The 21,400-nt window shown below is 41.4% G+C and overlaps 1 protein-coding gene across 1 annotated transcript; it reads left to right on the forward strand.

Moving 5' to 3' along the window:
• The first annotated feature begins 1,758 nt into the window (after nucleotides 1-1,758).
• Nucleotides 1,759-3,110, forward strand: LOC143990148 (uncharacterized). Its single transcript, XM_077490301.1, has 2 exons — nucleotides 1,759-2,102; nucleotides 2,213-3,110. Exons 1-2 carry the CDS (start codon nucleotides 2,089-2,091, stop codon nucleotides 2,859-2,861), a joined length of 663 nt encoding a protein of 220 aa, XP_077346427.1. The 5' UTR covers nucleotides 1,759-2,088; the 3' UTR covers nucleotides 2,862-3,110.
• Nucleotides 3,111-21,400: the final 18,290 nt, after the last annotated feature.

Below are 21,400 nucleotides of genomic sequence, written 5' to 3' on the forward strand. Positions count from 1 at the left end.
CCAATACCATCTATTCAAAGGTTTGGGGAAGATTCTGCTTCATGGCACAACAGAAAGGATGGAATTCCCTTTCTCCGCAACCCTCTCAGGTCCTGGAATTCCTCCAGTCGGGGGTCAACAAGGGTCTAAGCTTAAGTACCCTAAAGGTTCAGGTATCAGCTCTGTCAGCTAAAACAGATACTAAGTGGGCATTCCACCCATTGGTAATCCAATTTACAGAGCCTATGGCCCCTTTCACACTGAGGCGTTTTTAAGGCGTTTTAGCGCTAAAAATAGCGCCAAAATAACGCCTGAAATAATCCTGCCCCAGTATTCTCAATGTGGAAGCCTGAGGTGCTTTCACACTGAGGCGTTTTGCAGGCTGTGCGTTGTGAAAAATCCTGTAAACAGCTTTTTTGTAGCTTCTTTTGGGCGCTAAAAATAGCACTGTAAAAACGCCTATCCCCATTGAAAATAATGAGTAGCGCTGTAAAAACGCGGTAATACCGCTTTAAAAACGCCCAGAAGCTATGGGAAGGTCAGATGACCACAGTAGAGTATAGGATGCTGGGATACCAGGAAATCCTGTTTGGAACAGGAGAGGAGATCAGTCAGACAAGTGACAAATTAAATCATGGCAGAGCAATCTTTTGAAATGCAGCCAACAGCTGCAGGATCAGCTGCAGAAGCTGAAAAGTCCTCAGAGACTGGAGATCCAGAGGAGTTCATTGACACCATGAGAAGGCACCCAGAACTCTGGGACAAAAAACACTGCTTCTATGCAAACCGCCTGAAGAAAAAGGCTGGATGGAATGATGTGGCTGAGCATCATATTGAAAATTGGACATCATTATCCAACAAAAGAAAAGCTGAGAAAAGTAAGTGGTTCAAATCCCAAACTATTCATATTCTGAATTGTGGTATTCATTACCATATTACCCCCTAAAGTCCAAACCACCCACCATAACCCTAATACCACCCTCATAATCCCAAACCACCCACCATAACCCTAATCCCACCCTCATAATCCCAAACTCCTAACCCTAATCCCACCCCTCATAATCCCAAACCACCCACCATAACCCTAATCCCACCCCTCATAATCCCAAACCACCCACCATAACCCTAATCCCACCCTCATAATCCCAAACTCCTAACCCTAATCCCACCCCTCATAATCCCAAACCACCCACCATAACCCTAATCCCACCCTCATAATCCCAAACCCCTAACCCTAATCCCACCCCTCATAATCCCAAACCACCCACCATAACCCTAATCCCACCCCTCATAATCCCAAACCACCCACCATAACCCTAATCCCACCCTCATAATCCCAAACCACCCACCATAACCCTAATCCCACCCCTCATAATCCCAAACCACCCACCATAACCCTAATCCCACCCTCATAATCCCAAACTCCTAACCCTAATCCCACCCCTCATAATCCCAAACCACCCACCATAACCCTAATCCCACCCTCATAATCCCAAACTCCTAACCCTAATCCCACCCCTCATAATCCCAAACCACCCACCATAACCCTAATCCCACCCTCATAATCCCAAACTCCTAACCCTAATCCCACCCCTCATAATCCCAAACCACCCACCATAACCCTAATCCCACCCCTCATAATCCCAAACCACCCACCATAACCCTAATCCCACCCTCATAATCCCAAACTCCTAACCCTAATCCCACCCCTCATAATCCCAAACCACCTACCATAACCCTAATCCCACCCCTCATAATCCCAAACCACCCACCATAACCCTAATCCCACCCTCATAATCCCAAACTCCTAACCCTAATCCCACCCCTCATAATCCCAAACCACCCACCATAACCCTAATCCCACCCCTCATAATCCCAAACCACCCACCATAACCCTAATCCCACCCCTCAGAATCACAAACCACCTACCATAACCATAATGCTTAAATTTTTTGCCTTTCAGTAAAAATAATAAAACAGCGTTGGAAAACGTTGCGAGATAATTACAAGCGTGAACTCGTAAAACAGCAGCAAATCAGGAGTGGATCCGGCGCGAGAAAGGGAAGAATTTACTGCCATTTTTACGAATTGGATTTTTTAAGACCAGTTATGCTGGAGAGACAGTAAGTATTACAATTATCCCTAATTTTCTAAATGATTGTTTTTTGCTAATAAAGGTATCTAAATAACTGCAATTTTCAAGTAACACTGTGTAATCATTTTTTTATTTAAGAACAGACAACAACTTCAGTAGCGAGAGTGGGGAAGAGGAGCTTATTCCCGAAACAAGCACTACCACAGAACCACAACCAGAAGAATATGTTGATGACAGGGAAACACCGGAGCCTCCTCCAAGAAGGTCAACAAAAGGCAAAACAAAGAAAAACCCTGACAATCAAGAATTCATTGATCTTGTTAAAAAGCTCATTGATTCACAAAAAACTGAGAATTCGGAAATTGCTGCCTTCACTAAAAGTTTAATACCTCAAATTGCAGAGGTCAAAAGGGAATTCCAATGCGATCTTCGAATTGATATTTTGAAACTCATAAAATCATACCAACTGAAAGGTAATCCTCCCATTCTACATCCCCAACCCTCCGAAAACCTCAACCAGCCACAAAATATCCGCTATGGGAATCAATGGGAAGAATCTGGTTATCGTCCATCTTCTTACAGCAATGCATGTGGCCCAAACATGTTCATGACTCCCCAGTTCACTCCACAATTCAATCCAGCACCATACAATATGCCCCAAACTTATTATCCCCCAATTCAAGCTGCTCCTCCTCCTCCGCCTCCCCCTCCTCCTACTTCTATGCCTCAGCCAAACACCACTAGAGAGGAAATACACACTCACACCTCATTCTATCAAGATCTGTAATGTTTTATCAGAACAGTTAAACCTTCCTGGAAATTTTTGTTGCACTGCACTGTTTCTTACGATGTTTGAAGCTAAAATGTCGAAAAAAATACCATATATGTTTTGTTTTCTAAAGAAGTTTTTTTACTTATGATAGTTTATTTTGGAAATATCGTTTTTTCTATTACAAATGATAATATATTTGTTTGATATTATTAAAGGAAAAGAAATGCCAGTTCATGCATATGTGCAAATTGACAAATAAATGTGAATTTTTTGGCCTAAATATAAAAATTTGTATTATGTTTATGATTGATAATATTAATACATGTGATTCTAAAATGACTTAGCATTATAAGTAGTCGTTCACATGGTGATATAATAGTATCCTGTCTCATCAAGGCAGGTGTCAGCAGGTCAAGAAGAAAGTCAAATCAATGTAAAAGAAGGGATATGTTGTTAAAAACTAGACATGTGCAGATTTTTTTTTTTTTTTTTCGGAATTTCATTTTCATCAGAAAATTTAATTTATTTAGTTACTCCCGAAATTATTTTTTATTTATTGTGTTTTTCGTTCAAAAATTGCATTCGTCATAAAATCCACATGAATTACGGTCGAATCTGTCTTTGAAGGCTTATGGTGTCTGTCGAATGTATAAAGAATATTTGACGGAGCTAGTATATAGCATACTTTAGAACCCTATTAAAGTCTATGTGACTCCAACGTTCATAATCTAAATTGCTAATTTTAAAGGCTAATTTGCAAGTTACTGTCCTAAAAAGTGTTTGGGGACCCGGGTCCTGCCCCAGGGGACATGTATCAATGCAAAAAAACTTAGAAAAACAGCCGTTTTTTCGGGAGCAGTTATTTTAATAATGATTAAAGTGAAACAATAAAAGTGGAATATTCCTTTAAATTTTGTAGGGGGGGTTGTCTATAGTATGCCTGTTAAGGGGCTAATGTTTCTGGTGCTTAGAACTGTCCCTGCACAAAGTGTCATTTATGCTGGAAAAAAAGTCCTCTAATATCACTCGCAGCTATTATGAATTGTCAGCTCCCGTAATACAGAGAACACTCATTGAAAGTCATTGTTAAAAAATCGTATAAATTTTTTGCAAAAAAGCGTGGGGGTCCCCCAAATTCAATTACCAGGCCCTTCACGTCTGGTATGGATATTAAGGGGAACCCTGCCTCAAATTTATGTAAAAATTTGACGTGGGGTTCCCCCTAAATATCCATAACCAGACCCTTCAGGTATGGTATGGATATTAAGGGGAACCCCGCGTCAAATTTAACTAAAAATTGACGTGGGGTTCCCCCTAAAAATCCATACCAGACCCTTTAACCGAGCACGCAACCTGGCAGGCCGCAGCAAAAGAGGGGGGAATGAGAGAGCGGCCCCCCTCCCTCCTGAACCGTACCAGGCCACATGCCCTCAACATTGGGAGGATGCTTTGGGGGTCTGTGACCCCTCAAAGCACCTTGTCCCCATGTTGATGAGGACAAGGGCCTCATCCCCACAACCCTGGCCGGTGGTTGTGGAGGTCTGTGGGCGGGGGGCTTATCAGAATCTGGAAGCCACCTTTAACAAGCGGACCCCCAGATCCCGGCCCCCCCTGTTTGAAATGGTAAGGGGGTACAAAAGTACCCCTACCATTTCACAAAGAAAGTGTAAAAAATGGTTAAATCAAACAAACACACTTTTTAAAAATACCTTTATTAAAACTACAAAAAAATAAAAGATTCCAGTGGCGGAAATCCACTCTTGCTATCCAGCGACGGATGATCATCTCTCCAGCGATGTCTCATCTCATCCAGCGCAGCGCAGCATCCTTCTTCTGTCTCCGTGGAGGAGACACTGCAGGCATTCCGGTGGCTGACGTTTCTTATATACGGAGGGCGGGGCCACCCGTCGCCTGACCCCGCCCCCCTCTGACGCAAGGGGAAACCCGGGGTTCCCCGTGACGTATGGGTGCCCCCCCTCTGATGTAACGGAAACCTGCCTGTGTTCAGAGATTTGGACATGGAGGAGTGGGATTACTCACAACCCTAACCCGAAAACCACTCCAAAAAGACATAATCCCAACCTTTGTCCCACGCACCATAGTCCCAAAAGACAGAATACGACTCAATTTTATTAATTTTTGGATTATTAATTAATGAAATTTCAACGACTCTCAAAAATTTGATCTATTGTATTTAATCTAAACATTATTAAATGCATACATCAAATGTGATAGCAGAATAGCAGAAGACTATATAAATCCAAATAAATATGTAATTGGACAAACATCCAAAAAATTAAATGACTCTTACAATTTTTTTTATGTATAATCGAACATGTCAATGACGAAGAAATCCAAAAAAAAGCTTAAATTTCATATTTGGAAAGGTTTAGATCATATCACCCTGCCAACTTACTGCACCTGCAGGACTCAAAAAATAATCTGCAAACTCGTCCCTTATAGTAAAACCCACTCTTGGGCCACGGACATGTGGAAAATCGGCTGGTTCCATGTTATGTGACAATGTATCCTCAAAATTAATGCCATCTCTCTCCCGTACTAAGTTGTGTAACACACATGCTGCCTTTATAACTTTACAAGCATTTTCTACTTTTAAATTAATTGGTTTCTGGAATATCTGCCATTTGTTGGCCAGTATTCCAAAGGCGCATTCGACTAGTCTTCTTGCTCGGCATAGACGGTAATTGAAAATTCTCTTCCGAGTATCTAGATTTCGCAAAGAGTATGGCTTCATAAGATGCTCATGGATGGCAAATGCATCATCAGCCACAAAAACATATGGCAAATCAGGACCCTCTGTCCCAGGCAATGGTTGGTTATCCGGCAAGTCCAGTTGATTGGAAGCAAGACGCTTTCCAAATTTTGTATTCAGGAAAACTGTGGAGTCTGCAGAGCTACCAAATGATCCAATATCTACAAATATAAATTTATAGTCGGAATCTACTACAGCCATCAAAACAACAGAAAAATACTTTTTGTAGTTATAGTATTGACTTCCACTATGGCAAGGTTTTATTAACCTAATATGTTTGCCATCAATTGCACCTAGACAGTTCGGGAAATTAGTCTTGATGAAGAACCGCTGTGCAATATCCTTCCATTTCTGTTTATTCGGAACGGGCATAAATAGATGTTTGAGATTCCATATTTCATCACACGTATGTTTGATAATTTCACTCAAAGTAGATATTCCTACTCGGAATTCATACTGTAGTGATGTGTACGTATTTCCAGTTGCCAAGTATCTGTAAAAAGAGAACAAATAATTTTAGCGTTCGAAATAAAAATGAGGATTAGATGGGAAACTATGCAAAATAAATAAAGTCATAACAAGAGAGATCAGGATCTACATCTGTCCGCTCTCAGTCATATGCTGCTCAAATTACCTCAGCGTTAGCAGTAATCGTTCACATGGTGTTATAGCATCTCTGCAATTGGTATCCTGTCTCATTAAGGCCGGTGTCAATAGGTCGAGCAGAAAGTCAAATCTATTGAAAGAAATACATTAGGGTTAGGGTTTTGAGTTGTAGAGTATGGGGAGTGGGATTAGGGTTAGGGTTTTGAGTTGGAGAGTATGGAGAGTGGGATTAGGGTTAGGTTTTGGAGTTGGAGAGTATGGAGAGTGGGATTAGGGTTAGGTTTTGGAGTTGGAGAGTATGGAGAGTGGGATTAGGGTTAGGGTTTTGAGTTGGAGAGTATGGAGAGTGGGATTAGGGTTAGGTTTTGGAGTTGGAGAGTATGGAGAGTGGGATTAGGGTTAGGGTTTTGAGTTGGAGAGTATGGAGAGTGGGATTAGGGTTAGGTTTTGGAGTTGGAGAGTATGGAGAGTGGGATTAGGGTTAGGGTTTTGAGTTGGAGAGTATGGGGAGTGGGATTAGGGTTAGGTTTTGGAGTTGGAGAGTATGGAGAGTGGGATTAGGGTTAGGGTTTTGAGTTGGAGAGTATGGAGAGTGGGATTAGGGTTAGGTTTTGGAGTTGGAGAGTATGGAGAGTGGGATTAGGGTTAGGGTTTTGAGTTGGAGAGTATGGGGAGTGGGATTAGGGTTAGGTTTTGGAGTTGGAGAGTATGGAGAGTGGGATTAGGGTTAGGTTTTGGAGTTGGAGAGTATGGAGAGTGGGATTAGGGTTAGGTTTTGGAGTTGGAGAGTATGGAGAGTGGGATTAGGGTTAGGGTTTTGAGTTGGAGAGTATGGAGAGTGGGATTAGGGTTAGGTTTTGGAGTTGGAGAGTATGGAGAGTGGGATTAGGGTTAGGGTTTTGAGTTGGAGAGTATGGAGAGTGGGATTAGGGTTAGGTTTTGGAGTTGGAGAGTATGGAGAGTGGGATTAGGGTTAGGGTTTTGAGTTGGAGAGTATGGGGAGTGGGATTAGGGTTAGGTTTTGGAGTTGGAGAGTATGGAGAGTGGGATTAGGGTTAGGGTTTTGAGTTGGAGAGTATGGAGAGTGGGATTAGGGTTAGGTTTTGGAGTTGGAGAGTATGGAGAGTGGGATTAGGGTTAGGGTTTTGAGTTGGAGAGTATGGGGAGTGGGATTAGGGTTAGGTTTTGGAGTTGGAGAGTATGGAGAGTGGGATTAGGGTTAGGTTTTGGAGTTGGAGAGTATGGAGAGTGGGATTAGGGTTAGGTTTTGGAGTTGGAGAGTATGGAGAGTGGGATTAGGGTTAGGGTTTTGAGTTGGAGAGTATGGAGAGTGGGATTAGGGTTAGGTTTTGGAGTTGGAGAGTATGGAGAGTGGGATTAGGGTTAGGGTTTTGAGTTGGAGAGTATGGAGAGTGGGATTAGGGTTAGGTTTTGGAGTTGGAGAGTATGGAGAGTGGGATTAGGGTTAGGGTTTTGAGTTGGAGAGTATGGGGAGTGGGATTAGGGTTAGGTTTTGGAGTTGGAGAGTATGGAGAGTGGGATTAGGGTTAGGGTTTTGAGTTGGAGAGTATGGAGAGTGGGATTAGGGTTAGGTTTTGGAGTTGGAGAGTATGGAGAGTGGGATTAGGGTTAGGGTTTTGAGTTGGAGAGTATGGGGAGTGGGATTAGGGTTAGGTTTTGGAGTTGGAGAGTATGGAGAGTGGGATTAGGGTTAGGTTTTGGAGTTGGAGAGTATGGAGAGTGGGATTAGGGTTAGGTTTTGGAGTTGGAGAGTATGGAGAGTGGGATTAGGGTTAGGGTTTTGAGTTGGAGAGTATGGAGAGTGGGATTAGGGTTAGGTTTTGGAGTTAGAGAGTATGGAGAGTGGGATTAGGGTTAGGGTTTTGAGTTGGAGAGTATGGAGAGTGGGATTAGGGTTAGGTTTTGGAGTTGGAGAGTATGGAGAGTGGGATTAGGGTTAGGTTTTGGAGTTGGAGAGTATGGAGAGTGGGATTAGGGTTAGGTTTTGGAGTTGGAGAGTATGGAGAGTGGGATTAGGGTTAGGGTTTTGAGTTGGAGAGTATGGAGAGTGGGATTAGGGTTAGGTTTTGGAGTTGGAGAGTATGGAGAGTGGGATTAGTGTTAGGGTTTTGAGTTGGAGAGTATGGAGAGTGGGATTAGGGTTAGGTTTTGGAGTTGGAGAGTATGGAGAGTGGGATTAGGGTTAGGGTTTTGAGTTGGAGAGTATGGGGAGTGGGATTAGGGTTATGAGTTTGAGAGTAGGGGGAGTGGGATTAAGGTTATGAGTTTGAGAGTAGGGGGAGTGGGATTAAGGTTATGAGTTTGAGAGTAGGGGGAGTGGGATTAAGGTTATGAGTTTGAGAGTAGGGGGAGTGGGATTAAGGTTATGAGTTTGAGAGTAGGGGGAGTGGGATTAAGGTTATGAGTTTGAGAGTAGGGGGAGTGGGATTAAGGTTATGAGTTTGAGAGTAGGGGGAGTGGGATTAAGGTTATGAGTTTGAGAGTAGGGGGAGTGGGATTAAGGTTATGAGTTTGAGAGTAGGGGGAGTGGGATTAAGGTTATGAGTTTGAGAGTAGGGGGAGTGGGATTAAGGTTATGAGTTTGAGAGTAGGGGGAGTGGAATTAAGGTTAAGAGTTTGAGAGTAGGTGGAGTGGGATTAAGGTTATGAGTTTGAGAGTAGGGGGAGTGGGAGGCTGAGTTTGGGAGTAGTAGTGGGTGTTGATGAAGGACATATTGCCACTTACGTTGTGATGCTCATCCGAGTATAATTTCGAAATTTCTCAGGGTGCACTCTCAGGTCCTGATAGAGCAACATGTATTGTCCTCTGTCTGCACGCATTTGATTGATGGGATGAACCCAATAACGACGCTGCGCTCTCTGTTGTTGATGTTTCCAAACATATAGCACTAATATCAACAGCAGCTCAAAATACTCCATCTTCTTGTAGGTCTGTTCCTTCCTTCAAGGAATAACAGGAAGTGATCTAAGCGGGTGGGGTTGTTTGTTGATTCCAACGCTTCAAAAACGCTCCAAAAACGCTAGAAAAACGCATGGGCGTTAGCGCTATTTTTAGCGCTAACGCGGTAAAAACGCGGTAAAAACGCGGTAAAAACGATATGCTTTTTAAGAGCGTTTTCTAAACGCCTCAGTGTGAAAGGGGCCTATCTAAACATTAAACCCCCCAGGAGGCCAGTCTTTCCATTATGGGATTTTTCAATAGTTCTCCATGCTTTCGCTTCTCCTCCGTTTGTTCCATTTGAAACTATCTCTTTATGGGACTTGACTTTAAAACTGTCTTTTCTCATTGTGATTACATCAGCTAGGAGAGTGTCGGAGATCCAAGCATTTAGTTAGTTCTCTTTCCTGACAAAGTAGTCCTCAGACCTTCCGATTCCGAACACTTCATACCCAAAGTGGCAACTTCCTTCCATTACAACCATCATCCTTCCATCCTTCACGGACGATCAGGGTAATCCTCATCCACTAGATGTCAAAACAACCATCATGAACTACTTAACTGCTACCACCTCTTTTAGGAAAACTAACTCTCTTTTGATCATTCCCCATGTAACCAGGCGTGGGCAAGCCGCCTCCTCATGCACTATTGCATCCTGGTTAGTCAGAACCATTAAAAAAGCTTACTCCACCCAGCATATGGCGATTCTTGAAGACATCAGGGCTCATTCAACTAGGGCAGTGGCTACCTCTTGGGCAGCGTATTGCAGGGTCTCACCAGAGACAATATGCAGGGCAGCAACGTGGTCCTCCAGGAATACCTTTATTTCCCACTACAAGGTGGATTCTGCTCATTTATCCATGGCCGACTTCGGCAGATCCGTCATTAGAGCCAATTCTTCAGCATTATAAGGAATAAATATTATTTTACTTGCACCCACCCAACTGGCGAGTTATTTCCCAGTGTGTGCTGCCATGAAGGCGTCAGGAAAATGGAAAATTGTATACTCACCTTTCCGTAATTTTCCTTTTCTGACGCATCTTCATGGCAGCACACAGTTGCCCTCCCTGTTTCTTTTGTGATGATATTTACAGAGAATGCAGCAGGGTGTCTCCCCTTCAAATTTATAGTTAATCCAATCCTGTCAGGTTGTGGGGGCGGAGTCACAACCCAGTGTGTGCTGCCATGAAGATGCGTCAGGAAAGGAAAATTACGGAAAGGTGAGTATACAATTTTCCATTTTCTAACCAGACCAATTTTCAGCTTTCAGTGCTCTCACATTTTTAATGACAATTACTCAGTCATGCAACACTGTACCTATAAGAAATATTTGCCCTTTTTCACACAAATAGAGCTTTCTTTTGGTGGTTTTTATTTTTTGCGCTATAAAAGAAAAAAGACCAAAAAGTAATTTTTCCCATAATTCTTTGCAAAACCAAGATTTTTTCTTATTTTTTTTTTCACGAAATTGTCATTAACAGGTTGTTTCTCACACACAGCATATGCATACCACAAATTACACCCCAAAACACATTCTGCTATTACTCCCGGGTATGGTGATATCACATGTGAGACTTTTACACAGTGTGGCTACATACAGATGCCCAACATGCAGGGAGCACCTGCAGGTGTTCTGGAGCACCCAGGACCATTCTGAGATTTCTCTCCCACGTGTAAAAATCATCATTTATTTGCTAGAAAATTACATAGAACCCCAAAACATTATATATGTTTTTTTAGCAAAGACCCTAGAGAATACAATGGCAGTTGTTGCATTCTCGCATGGTATTTGCTCAGCAATTTTTCAAAAGCATTTTTTTTGGGAAAAAACAGTTTTGTGCTTTAAAAAACTGTAAAGTTAGCCCAATATTTTTGCATAATGTGAAAGATGAAGTTACGCCAAGTAACTAGATACCTAACATGTCACCCTTCAAAATTGCACACACTCGTGGAATAGCGCCAAACTTCACTACTTAAAAATACCCATAGGTGAAGCTTTAACATTTTTAACTGGTTGCATGTTTTGAGTTACAGAGGGGGTCTGGGGGCCAAAATTATTTCTCTTGCTCTAACGTTCGCAGCGATACCTCACATGTGTGGTTTGAACACCATTTTCATATGTGGATGGGACTTATGTATGGGTTCGCTTCTGCATGCGAGCACACGGGGATAGGGTCGATCATTTTTCTTTATTTTAGTTTGACACTTTTTCCCCAAAAATAAATTTTTTGATCAATTTTATTCCTATTACAAGGAATGTAAACATCCCTTGTAGTAGTAATATGGCATGACAGGTCCTCTTTACAGTGAGATATGGGGTCAATAAGACCCCACATCTCACTTCTAGGCTGGGAAGCCTGAAATAAAAAAAATGAAAAAAAGATCCTGGCTTCGATCGTATTGGCCAGTCGGTAGAAGCACCAGAGGGCAGCGGGAGGGGGGACATCCCCTCTCACCTCCCACAAGAATGATCAAACAGTGGAACAGCCACTATGATCATTATTATGGTGTAGGGAATCGCTGGCTGAATGATGCCTGTAGCTGCAGACATCATTGAGATATCCCTGCACAAAGTCAAGGATATCATATGGAAGTGGTTAAAATGCATTTTTTTTTAACACACAGTTGTCCATTTATATAACATCTCTAACACATAGCATGTACATACCTACTATAAGCAAAAAAATCGTGACAATTTTGAAAAAAATGCATTATTTTTTACTTTTTGCTATAATAAATATCCCCAAAAAATATTTAAAAAAAACATTTTTTTTTCCTCAGCTTAGGCCGATACGTATTCTTCTACATATTTTTGGTATAAAAAAAAAACGCAATAAGCATTTATTGATTGGTTTGCATAAAAGTTATAGCGTCTACAAAATAGGGGATAGTTTTATGCCATTTTTATTGATAATTTGTTTTTTACTAGTAATGGCGGCGATCAGCAATTTTTTTTCGTGACTGCGACATTATGGCAGACAGACAAGATATTTGGTGGCACACCCTGAAAAAATGCATAAAGATGGTGCTGCCATAAGACCATACACCAGAACAAAAATATTACAGCGCACACATGCAAGACTAACATTTACCTCCAGCAAGGCTTTTTAAAAACACCTAAACATTTTCAAAAAACATTATCAAAAAATATGTGGATTTGGTCACACCATATTGCTATATGGTGCTTAAGCCCACTTATTGCGACAAAGTACCCCATAATTAGTGGGTCCTACACTATCCATAGACTAGGAGATCCTGCTTTTCTGAACCATGGGAGCTATACTCCTCTATATGGGAGAACATGAGGTCTCCACCATGACACAGGTGGTCACTAATGAGAGGTACTTACTGAGGGTGTGCCACGCAGGTGCTCCAGTGAATACTAAGGGTTTCATATTACTATTTGTAGCCTAAATAACTGTCTAAGTATACCTTTTTGTATTCACATAGGGGAGCAAATAATTGTGACATCTGAGGACACCAGTAACCCCACACCTCCTGAAGAAGGGGAACTCAGCACACAACCTGAGAGTGTGAATGCAGAACCAGAGGATATGGATGCAGAGATTCAGGAAGTGGTCGAAATGGTGTCGACAACAGGTCAGTGTCTGAGACCACAGCTTCAGGTAATTGATGGATGCCTGCATATTTATAATACATGGTGTGTTTTTCTATTTTTAGGTGATGTGGATATTGTGGGAGAAGAAGAAACTTTCTGCAAGTGCACAAGTACTCATCAGTGAGATCATGGTGTGCAATCGGGACTTAGAAAAGGTCAAGCAAAATAACAATTATGTTCAAAAAAGACTGAGCAACATCATTGATGTTTTAGGCTAAATCTAAATCCCCCAAAAAAATTTAATTTTGTTGTTATTGTACGTTTTTTAAAAGTTTTAGAGTAATTTCAAAGCAACATTTTGAAGATGCACATAGTGTGTCAACATTTGCTATCTGCCATAATGGGATATCAATATACGCGTTTTGTGGGTGCAACCCCTTCCTCTCACCTGCTTTAGTTGCGAGGAAGGAGTTGCATCCACAAAACGCATACATTGATATCCCATGATGGCAGATAGCACATGTTGACACGCTGTGTGTTTTGTGGCTTGAGAAAAATAGATGTAGGGAAGATACACACATTTTTGGCATAGGATAATGAGGGATATCAAAATTTTGAGTCACAATTAGTGTGCATTTTCAAAATTTGGCTTTTACAGGGGTGAGATCACACATCTGAAGGCAAAATCAACACAGCTTTGATATACTAATGTCTCATATGGCCTTCACTTTAGCAAAGTTAAACTTTGTAAGTTCCTGAGTTGGGGATGTGTATGTTATGGTTTTAAACATGCCTGTTTAGCCACAAAAAAAGGCTATATACTCTATATGTCAAACTATATATGTCAAACATATATGTTATACACCAAGATGTTGGTTTGTTAAAAAACCCTTTTATAACACACATATGAATCTGCTTGGAGTAAAATGTTTTATAATCAACAATGTGTGGCTTCTTCTTTCAATGCTCAATATTAGTTTTTTTATTAAGTTGGTGTAGTTATAGTGGCTATGGGGGGTATTTTCTAAAGGCAAATCCACTTTGTACTACAAGGACACTGCAAGGGCACTGTGCTGTAAAATTTCCCAAAATCAGGCCATTTTAGGGTTTCCAAGCAATTCATTTAGTTGACTTAGCGGTTGGGGGGACGGAGGGTTCCAAACGAGTTTTGGCACCAAAAAAAGCCTCATGCACTCTGCCTGAATTTAAGGACAACAATAAAATTTGGACACATTTTAGGGGGTGTTTAGGGTACGCACTACAATCGAGCTGACAAAATACATTGTTAAGTGACTAGGTTAGGTTTGTATGGGCACCTTGAGGCGAGGTGACAGATGCTCACTGTAGGGATCAGGAGTGCACCGCAAGGTTGTGGACCCTAAGGCTGACAGCTGCGGATGGGAGACAGATCCCACCGAGGTTAGAGCGTAAGATTCCCTGGAGCGCGGAGTCTAAGAGCCAGCAGGTGTTCACCAGAGCCTCTAGTGGTGAGGATGGACTTGGCTGCAACTGGCTCCAGGTCGCGACCCCCAGGGTCCCCCAGCTCGCACCCACAGTAGGCAACAGGAGGATAGGGATAGTGAGGGATAAAGCCAAGGTCGGGGCCACAAGCAGACAGGAATAGTCAGGGACACGCCAATAGGTCAGGATCACAGGCAAACAGGGATAGTCAAGGACACGCCAAAGTCGGTAACGGAACAACAGCAGAGCACACGGCAGGTAACAGGAAGCTAACACACAAAGGAATACACAATGGTTGATCAGCACTGTTGGTTTGCAGTGCACAGGTTAATATAAGGTTCCCTGATAGGGCCTGGGTTGGAGCCATGCTTAGAGGAGAGGTTATAAAAACCACCAGGTGGAAGTGGCTGGCCTCTTAGTCTGAACACATGAGGGGAGGTAAGCAAATAGGAAGATCACTGCATAACCATGACAAGCATGCTGGGAAGGTTAGTGAAGACAAATATGTATGAAGGACAAAAAAGGAGCATTAAAAGCTTACAGCATGCATGAGGACAAACAGGACATTCACAGCATATTACAATTGTGGTAATTATGGAATGATGAAATAAATACAATACATTAGCAAACATTAAATACATAGAATGCGATGTTAAAGGATAAAACTTACCTTAATATAGTCCTTCTGCAGGACTTGGATGATGGCAGAACAGGTCTCTGGAATAATGATTTCCAGAGCCTGGGGGGAGATCCCAGTCGTGAATTTGATGTCCTGGAGACTTCTTCCCATCGCCAAGTACCGCAAGGTAGCGACAGGACTTTGTTCGGGAGAGATAGCTTTCCACATGCAGGTGTCCTTATTTGTAATATAAGGGGACAGCAAAGGCAACAGACGGTGAAAGACGGGGTCCATCATCCGGAGATAATTCCTAAAATCATCAGGGTTATTCTCCTGGAGCTCCCGCAACAAAGGCATATGAGACAATTGGTCACAATTAAGTAACCAATTCTTGGTCCAAGAACTCCTCCTCCCCCTGTTCATGGACTGGACTTGGGTCAAAGCAATAACTCCAACACCAAGCCCAACAACAGCACAAACTCTACAATGAATACGTAACTGCAACATGGCTAGAAAACGAATGGTTGCTCAGAACGCACTGACAGAATGCACTGAAAATCAGAAAGGACCTGAGAAGAACGAGCTGAAAATCAGAAATGAGCGGACAATAATGCACTGAAAATCAGAAACGAGCTATAAATACGGTAGATTGTGGGTGTCTGTTGGATGTGCTTACATTTTCTGAAGTAATGAAGTGTTTTATCTCAAATTTACAAAATGAACGGACTGAAAGACAGGAATGAACTGACAACATGCACTGAAGGACAGATACAGCCGGCAAGCACAAACTGAAAAGCAGAAATGAACTGAAAAGCGCAAATCTACTTCAACTAACCCAAGATAAACATGAGATTAGCAGAAGGAGCCCAAAGGGTGACACACTGGCTATTGAACTTCCTTTTAATAGGCTGATCGTACATCTTGTACATCACCATGTTCCCACGTTCGTAATTGTTGGCCAACATTTTTGTGACCGTGTGTATGCAAGACAAGTTGGAGCCAACAAACTTCGAACAAAAACCCACGGTTTTGTTGTCAGAAAGTCTGATTGTGTGTACGGGGCATTAGACCTCACTGCTGCTTATGATACAGTTGACTATCCACTCATTCTCAAAACAATAACAATTTAACTCCCTTGACCCCTGTGATTCTGCTCTTTGATGGTTCTCCTCTTATTCATCTCATCACTTCAGTGTCACTTACAACTCTACCTCCTCCTCTTCTCTTCTCCTTTCCATCGTGATTTTGTTTTGTTCTTTATGTGAGTGACACAAACTGTTTCTGGTGGTGATACATTGGAGTCTGTGATCCGCCACAGAGAGTCAATAGTGGGGAACGAGATTGTTGCTATGCAAACCTGTGGAGTTCATTTGCTGCTTTAACCTCTTATGATCTGGAGGTTAATATGTTTTGCTAAGAGCTCTGTACAGGTAGAGGTGGCGAAAGTTTTTCACAATTTATTCTCCTTGAGCACATTTTATTTTTTCAAGCACTATATAATTTGTGTAATAATTTGAGAAGCACTTAATGTGCAATACAGTTAAGTGACAGTGCACCAACTTTTTAATTTGAGTTTTTGTTTATTAATTATTCAGGAATTTATGGTGCAGCAGATGGGTTTTTTGTTCTTGTATTAAATTGTCTTGTAACTGTAATCTCTACCTCTTTTATTTTGTAAAGCACTGTTCAAACTGTATATAACTATATAGTACCTGAATAATGGTAAGAATAATAATTCAAACATACATTACAAAAATCCAAATGCAAAGCCCAACGCTAGGTTAACCACTTGCCGACCGCCGCACGACGATGTACGTCGACAGAATGGCACGGGCAGGCATAAGGGCTTACATGTACGTCCTTGCCTGCCCGCGGGTCGGGGGCCCGATCGGGCCCCCGCCCGGTGCCTGCGGCGGTCGGTATTCGTTCGGGAGCGATCCCGGACGAGGGGACGGCCATTCATTCATGGCCACCCCCTCGCGATCGCTCCCGACGAATGAAAATGCTCGGTGACATCACTTCCTCTCCTGTAATGTAAACACAGGCAGAGGAAGTGAAGTAATCTCTCCTCGTGTCGGTCTTTTTCGTTACGGCACCGAGCAGAGAGGATCGTGAGTTGCACCTAACACTACACTTACAGTAGAACACGCCAGGCACACTTTTCACCCCCCTGATCACCCCCCAATCACCCCCCAATCACCCCTGCCCCCCCCAGTCACAGTGACACCAATTGCATTTTTTTTTCTTTTTCTTTTTTTTTTTTTTTAAATGGGGTCATTTGGGGGGGTTTTGTGCCATCTTGGCATTTTATGGCCTTCAAAACTGTAATAGGTAGTGAGGCGTGAAATGAAAAATTTACGCCCTTAGAAAGCCTGAAGGCGGTGCTTGGTTTTCGGGGCCCCGTACGCGGCTAGGCTCCCAAAAAATCCCACACATGTGGTATCCCCGTACTCAGGAGAAGCAGCAGAATTTATTTTGGGGTGTAAGTTCACATATGCCCATGGCATGTGTGAGCAATATATCATTTAGTGACAACTTTGTGAAAAAAAAAAAAAAAAAAAAAGTTTGTAATTTTCCCGCAACTTGTGGCAAAATATAAAATATTCCATGGACTCAACATGCCTCTCAGCAAATAGCTTGGGGTGTCTACTTTCTAAAATGGGGTCATTTGGGGGGGTTTTGTGCCATCTTGGCATTTTATGGACTTCAAAACTGTAATAGGTAGTGAGGCGTGAAATGAAAAATTTACGCCCTTAGAAAGCCTGAAGGCGGTGCTTGGTTTTCGGGGCCCCGTACGCGGCTAGGTTCCCAAAAAGTCCCACATATGTGGTATCCCAGTACTCAGGAGAAGCAGCAGAATTTATTTTGGGGTGTCATTTCACATATGCCCATAGCATGTGTGAGCAATATATCATTTAGTGACAACTTTGTGAAAAATTTAAAAAAGTTTGTAATTTTCCCGCAACTTGTGGCAAAATATAAAATATTCCATGGACTCAACATGCCTCTCAGCAAATAGCTTGGGGTGTCTACTTTCTAAAATGGGGTCATTTGTGGGGGTTTTGTGCCATCTTGGCATTTTATGGCCTTCAAAACTGTGATAGGTAGTGAGGAGTAAAATGACATATGTATGCCCTTAGAAATCCTGAAGGCGGTGCTTGGCTTTCGGGGCCCCGTACGCGGCTAGGCTTCCAAAAAGTCAACCACATGTGGTATCCCCGTACTCAGGAGAAGCAGCAGAATGTATTTTGGGGTACAATTCCACATATAACCATGGCATGTGTGAGCAATATATCATTTAGTGACAACTTTGTGTAAAAAAAAAAAAAAAAATTTTTTTTTGTCATTATTCAATCGCTTGCGGCAAAAAAATAAAATATTCAATGGGCTCAACATGCCTCTTATCAATTTCCTTAGGGTGTCTACTTTCCAAAATGGGGTCATTTGGGGGGGTTTTGTACTGCCCTGCCATTTTACCACCTCAAGAAATGAGATAGGCAGTAATAAACTAAAAGCTGCGTAAATTCCAGAAAATGTACCTTAGTTTTTAGATGTGACAACTTTTGCGCAAACCAATAAATATACAGTTATTGACTTTTTTTTTACCAAAGACATGTGGCTGAATACATTTTGGCCTAAATGTATGACTAAAATTGAGTTTATTGGATTTTTCTAATAACAAAAAGTAGAAAATATCATTTTTTTTCAAAATTTGCGGTCTTTTTACGTTTATATCGCAAAAAATAAAAATCGCAGAGGCAATCAAATACCATCAAAAGAAAGCTCTATTTGTGGGAAGAAAAGGACGCAAATTTCGTTTGGGTACAACATTGGCACTGCGCGCTTTAACTGGTAATTGCGCGGTCATGCAAAGTGTAAAAAGACCTCTGGTCATTTACCAGCAAAATGGTCCGGTCTGAAGGTGGTTAATAGACACTCCCTCACACTCCCCTCCCGACCAACTATAAATGTAAATTTTACGTAACTGAAGAAATGGCCACATGATGATCCTTAATTTTTATTACTTCTTTTAGTGTCCACATTACACACTGCCTGTGTGATGTGGATTTCTCGTCTTATTATTATTATACAAGATGTATATAGCACCAGCAGTTTACGCAGCACTTTACAATATAAAAGGGAGACAATACAGTTACAATACAATAAAATACAAGGGGATAAAGAGGACCCTGCTCATTAGAGCTTACAATCTAATAGGGTGGGGCAGGTGGTACTAAAAGTTGTAACTGCTGATGGAAGTGTTAAAAGATTAATTGGAGGATGCTATCCATAGTGTTATACCATTTATTATAAAAAAAAAACTTTCCCCTCAAATACAAGTAACACTTATTAAAAGCAAATAAAATATCAGCATGTCAGCATGTCACAGGTCAGCATCACTCTCACCACTGATCGGCGTTCCAAGCAAAAAGTCCGCCATTATGAGTCCCGTGCAACTCTGAAGACAGGTTTAGGAAACGCGCCAGGGCGTGTCCACGCGACTTACCAGCTCCACACAGCCAGCGTCATCCCACGACCAATCACGGCCGACTTTTCGCTTGGAACACCGATCAGTGGTGAGAGTGATGCTGACCTGTGACATGCTGACACAATGATATTTTATTTGCTTTTAGTAAGTGTAACTTGTATTTGAGGGGAAAGTTTTTTATAATAAAAGGTATAACACTAGCATCCACTTGTATCCCTGCATGTAAACATCTAACCCCATGAGCCACACCTTATATGGAGGACTGAAGTGTCCAGTCAAAGATCTGCTGAAGCAAGGTGTATTGGTTATACAGGCCTGGTTAAGAATCACTGCATCACCTCTGGTAAGCAGTTCTACAAAGGGGCGTGCACGAGGTGGATCGGTGATGGTGTAGCAAGAAAGGGCACATGCACTTCAACTACTGGTGGCACAGAAGTGTTTCTTATTTTTTCCCCTGAATTTATGTATCTATCTTAAACTGAACTATCAAATGGTGGAGTTGTTTCCTCTCATCACTGGATATATACTATATGAGTGTGTTGGTGGACAGTCCCAATAGAAGTCAGAACTCTTCTTCATTATTCAGTTTAAATTTTTCCTACATTCAGTAGGATATGATAATGTTTGACTCTTGCACTGTATGAGACGTCATATTGGTGGATAATCATGTTTTATTAATTTTAAGCGCTGTTAATGCTTGATTTTAATTAGGCATATATATTTATTTCCTGGAATCGAGCTTTAAAAATTATCCAATACATTTGGCTCAAAGTCAGAGTTAAACTGCCTATATCTCTGGTTTTATTGATTGTATCGACATGTAGTTTTGACAAGCTAACTTCTGTTTTTGCATTTGTTCATCTTATGCTCAGTCTGAACTGTCCAGGTTTATGGTAAGTTTACTTAAAATATAAGGTGTCACTGCCATAGAATATGTAAAGTGTCAAATAGTCTACGCAGAGTAGGAATGTATGTTGGGCACAGATACTGCAAATGATTCATCAACAAGTTTGCACCCAGTCCAAAAGGCTATATTTTTGTAACATTAATGTTGACACTGAAAAATGCGGTTGAAATTTGGTATTTTGGATATTTAGTGAACTGGAACAAATCAAATTGGCCTATTCCTGGTGACAGAATCTCTTAAAGGAAGATAAACAAAATATGTGTAGATACTATGACCATCAATTTGCATCATATAGATAGATAGTTGGATAGAAATATACATATAACAATAATTACAATGAGTAGATTGTGGGTGTCTGTGGGATGTGCTTAAATTTTCTGAAGTAATGAAGTGTTTTATCTCAATATTACAAAATGAATAACTGCTTATCACTATAATTACCAATAATGACAAAAGAAGATAATTTAGCTACTCACTTAAATGAAATCATATTAGCCTGGGAAAATGATTGAATGCTTTAAACAGCCTTAATTACCCTTTGCTTTAGGAGTCTACATATCATTTTATTAATTTGTTTCAGCTCAGTAACTAGATAAGGTTTTGTATCTTATCTGTAATTCTTTGCTTCGAGAGAAATTTTCAGATACTGAATGCAATGCTAAGCATTCATAAACCTTTGCATAACCCAGGACTAAAGGATTTGCTTTGCAAGTATAATAGTCTTATAAAACATCTTCAGCAGTGTAGAGGCTATGCACTTATTTGGTAGAAGGGTTACAATTGCAGATTTGGATTTAGGGCTAAAATGAATGCCCCCTATTATTATTAGTATTATTATTCAGGATTTATTTAGCGCCAACATTTCATGCAGCCCTTTACAATATAAAAAGGGAGACAATACAGTTATAATACAATACAATACAAGATAATTAAGAGGGCCCTGCTCAGAAGAGCTCACAATAAAATAAAAATAGGGTGGGGAATGAGCTGATGGAAGTGGTAAAAGATTAGCTGGAAGTGTGGTAGGCTTCCCTGAAGAGATGAGTTTTCAGGGATTGCCTGAAGATACCAAGAGTAGGGGTTAGCCGGACAGGTTTTAGGTAGCAATTTCCAGAGGATGGGAGAGGCTCTGGAGGAATCCTGGAGACGAGCTGGAAGCAGGAAGGAGGAGACAAGGATGC

This window comes from Lithobates pipiens, unplaced genomic scaffold (assembly GCF_037356315.1).
Source record: "Lithobates pipiens isolate NorthernLeopardFrog02 unplaced genomic scaffold, aLitPip1_a1.2 Scaffold_18, whole genome shotgun sequence".
Classification (NCBI taxonomy): Eukaryota; Metazoa; Chordata; class Amphibia; order Anura; family Ranidae; genus Lithobates; species Lithobates pipiens.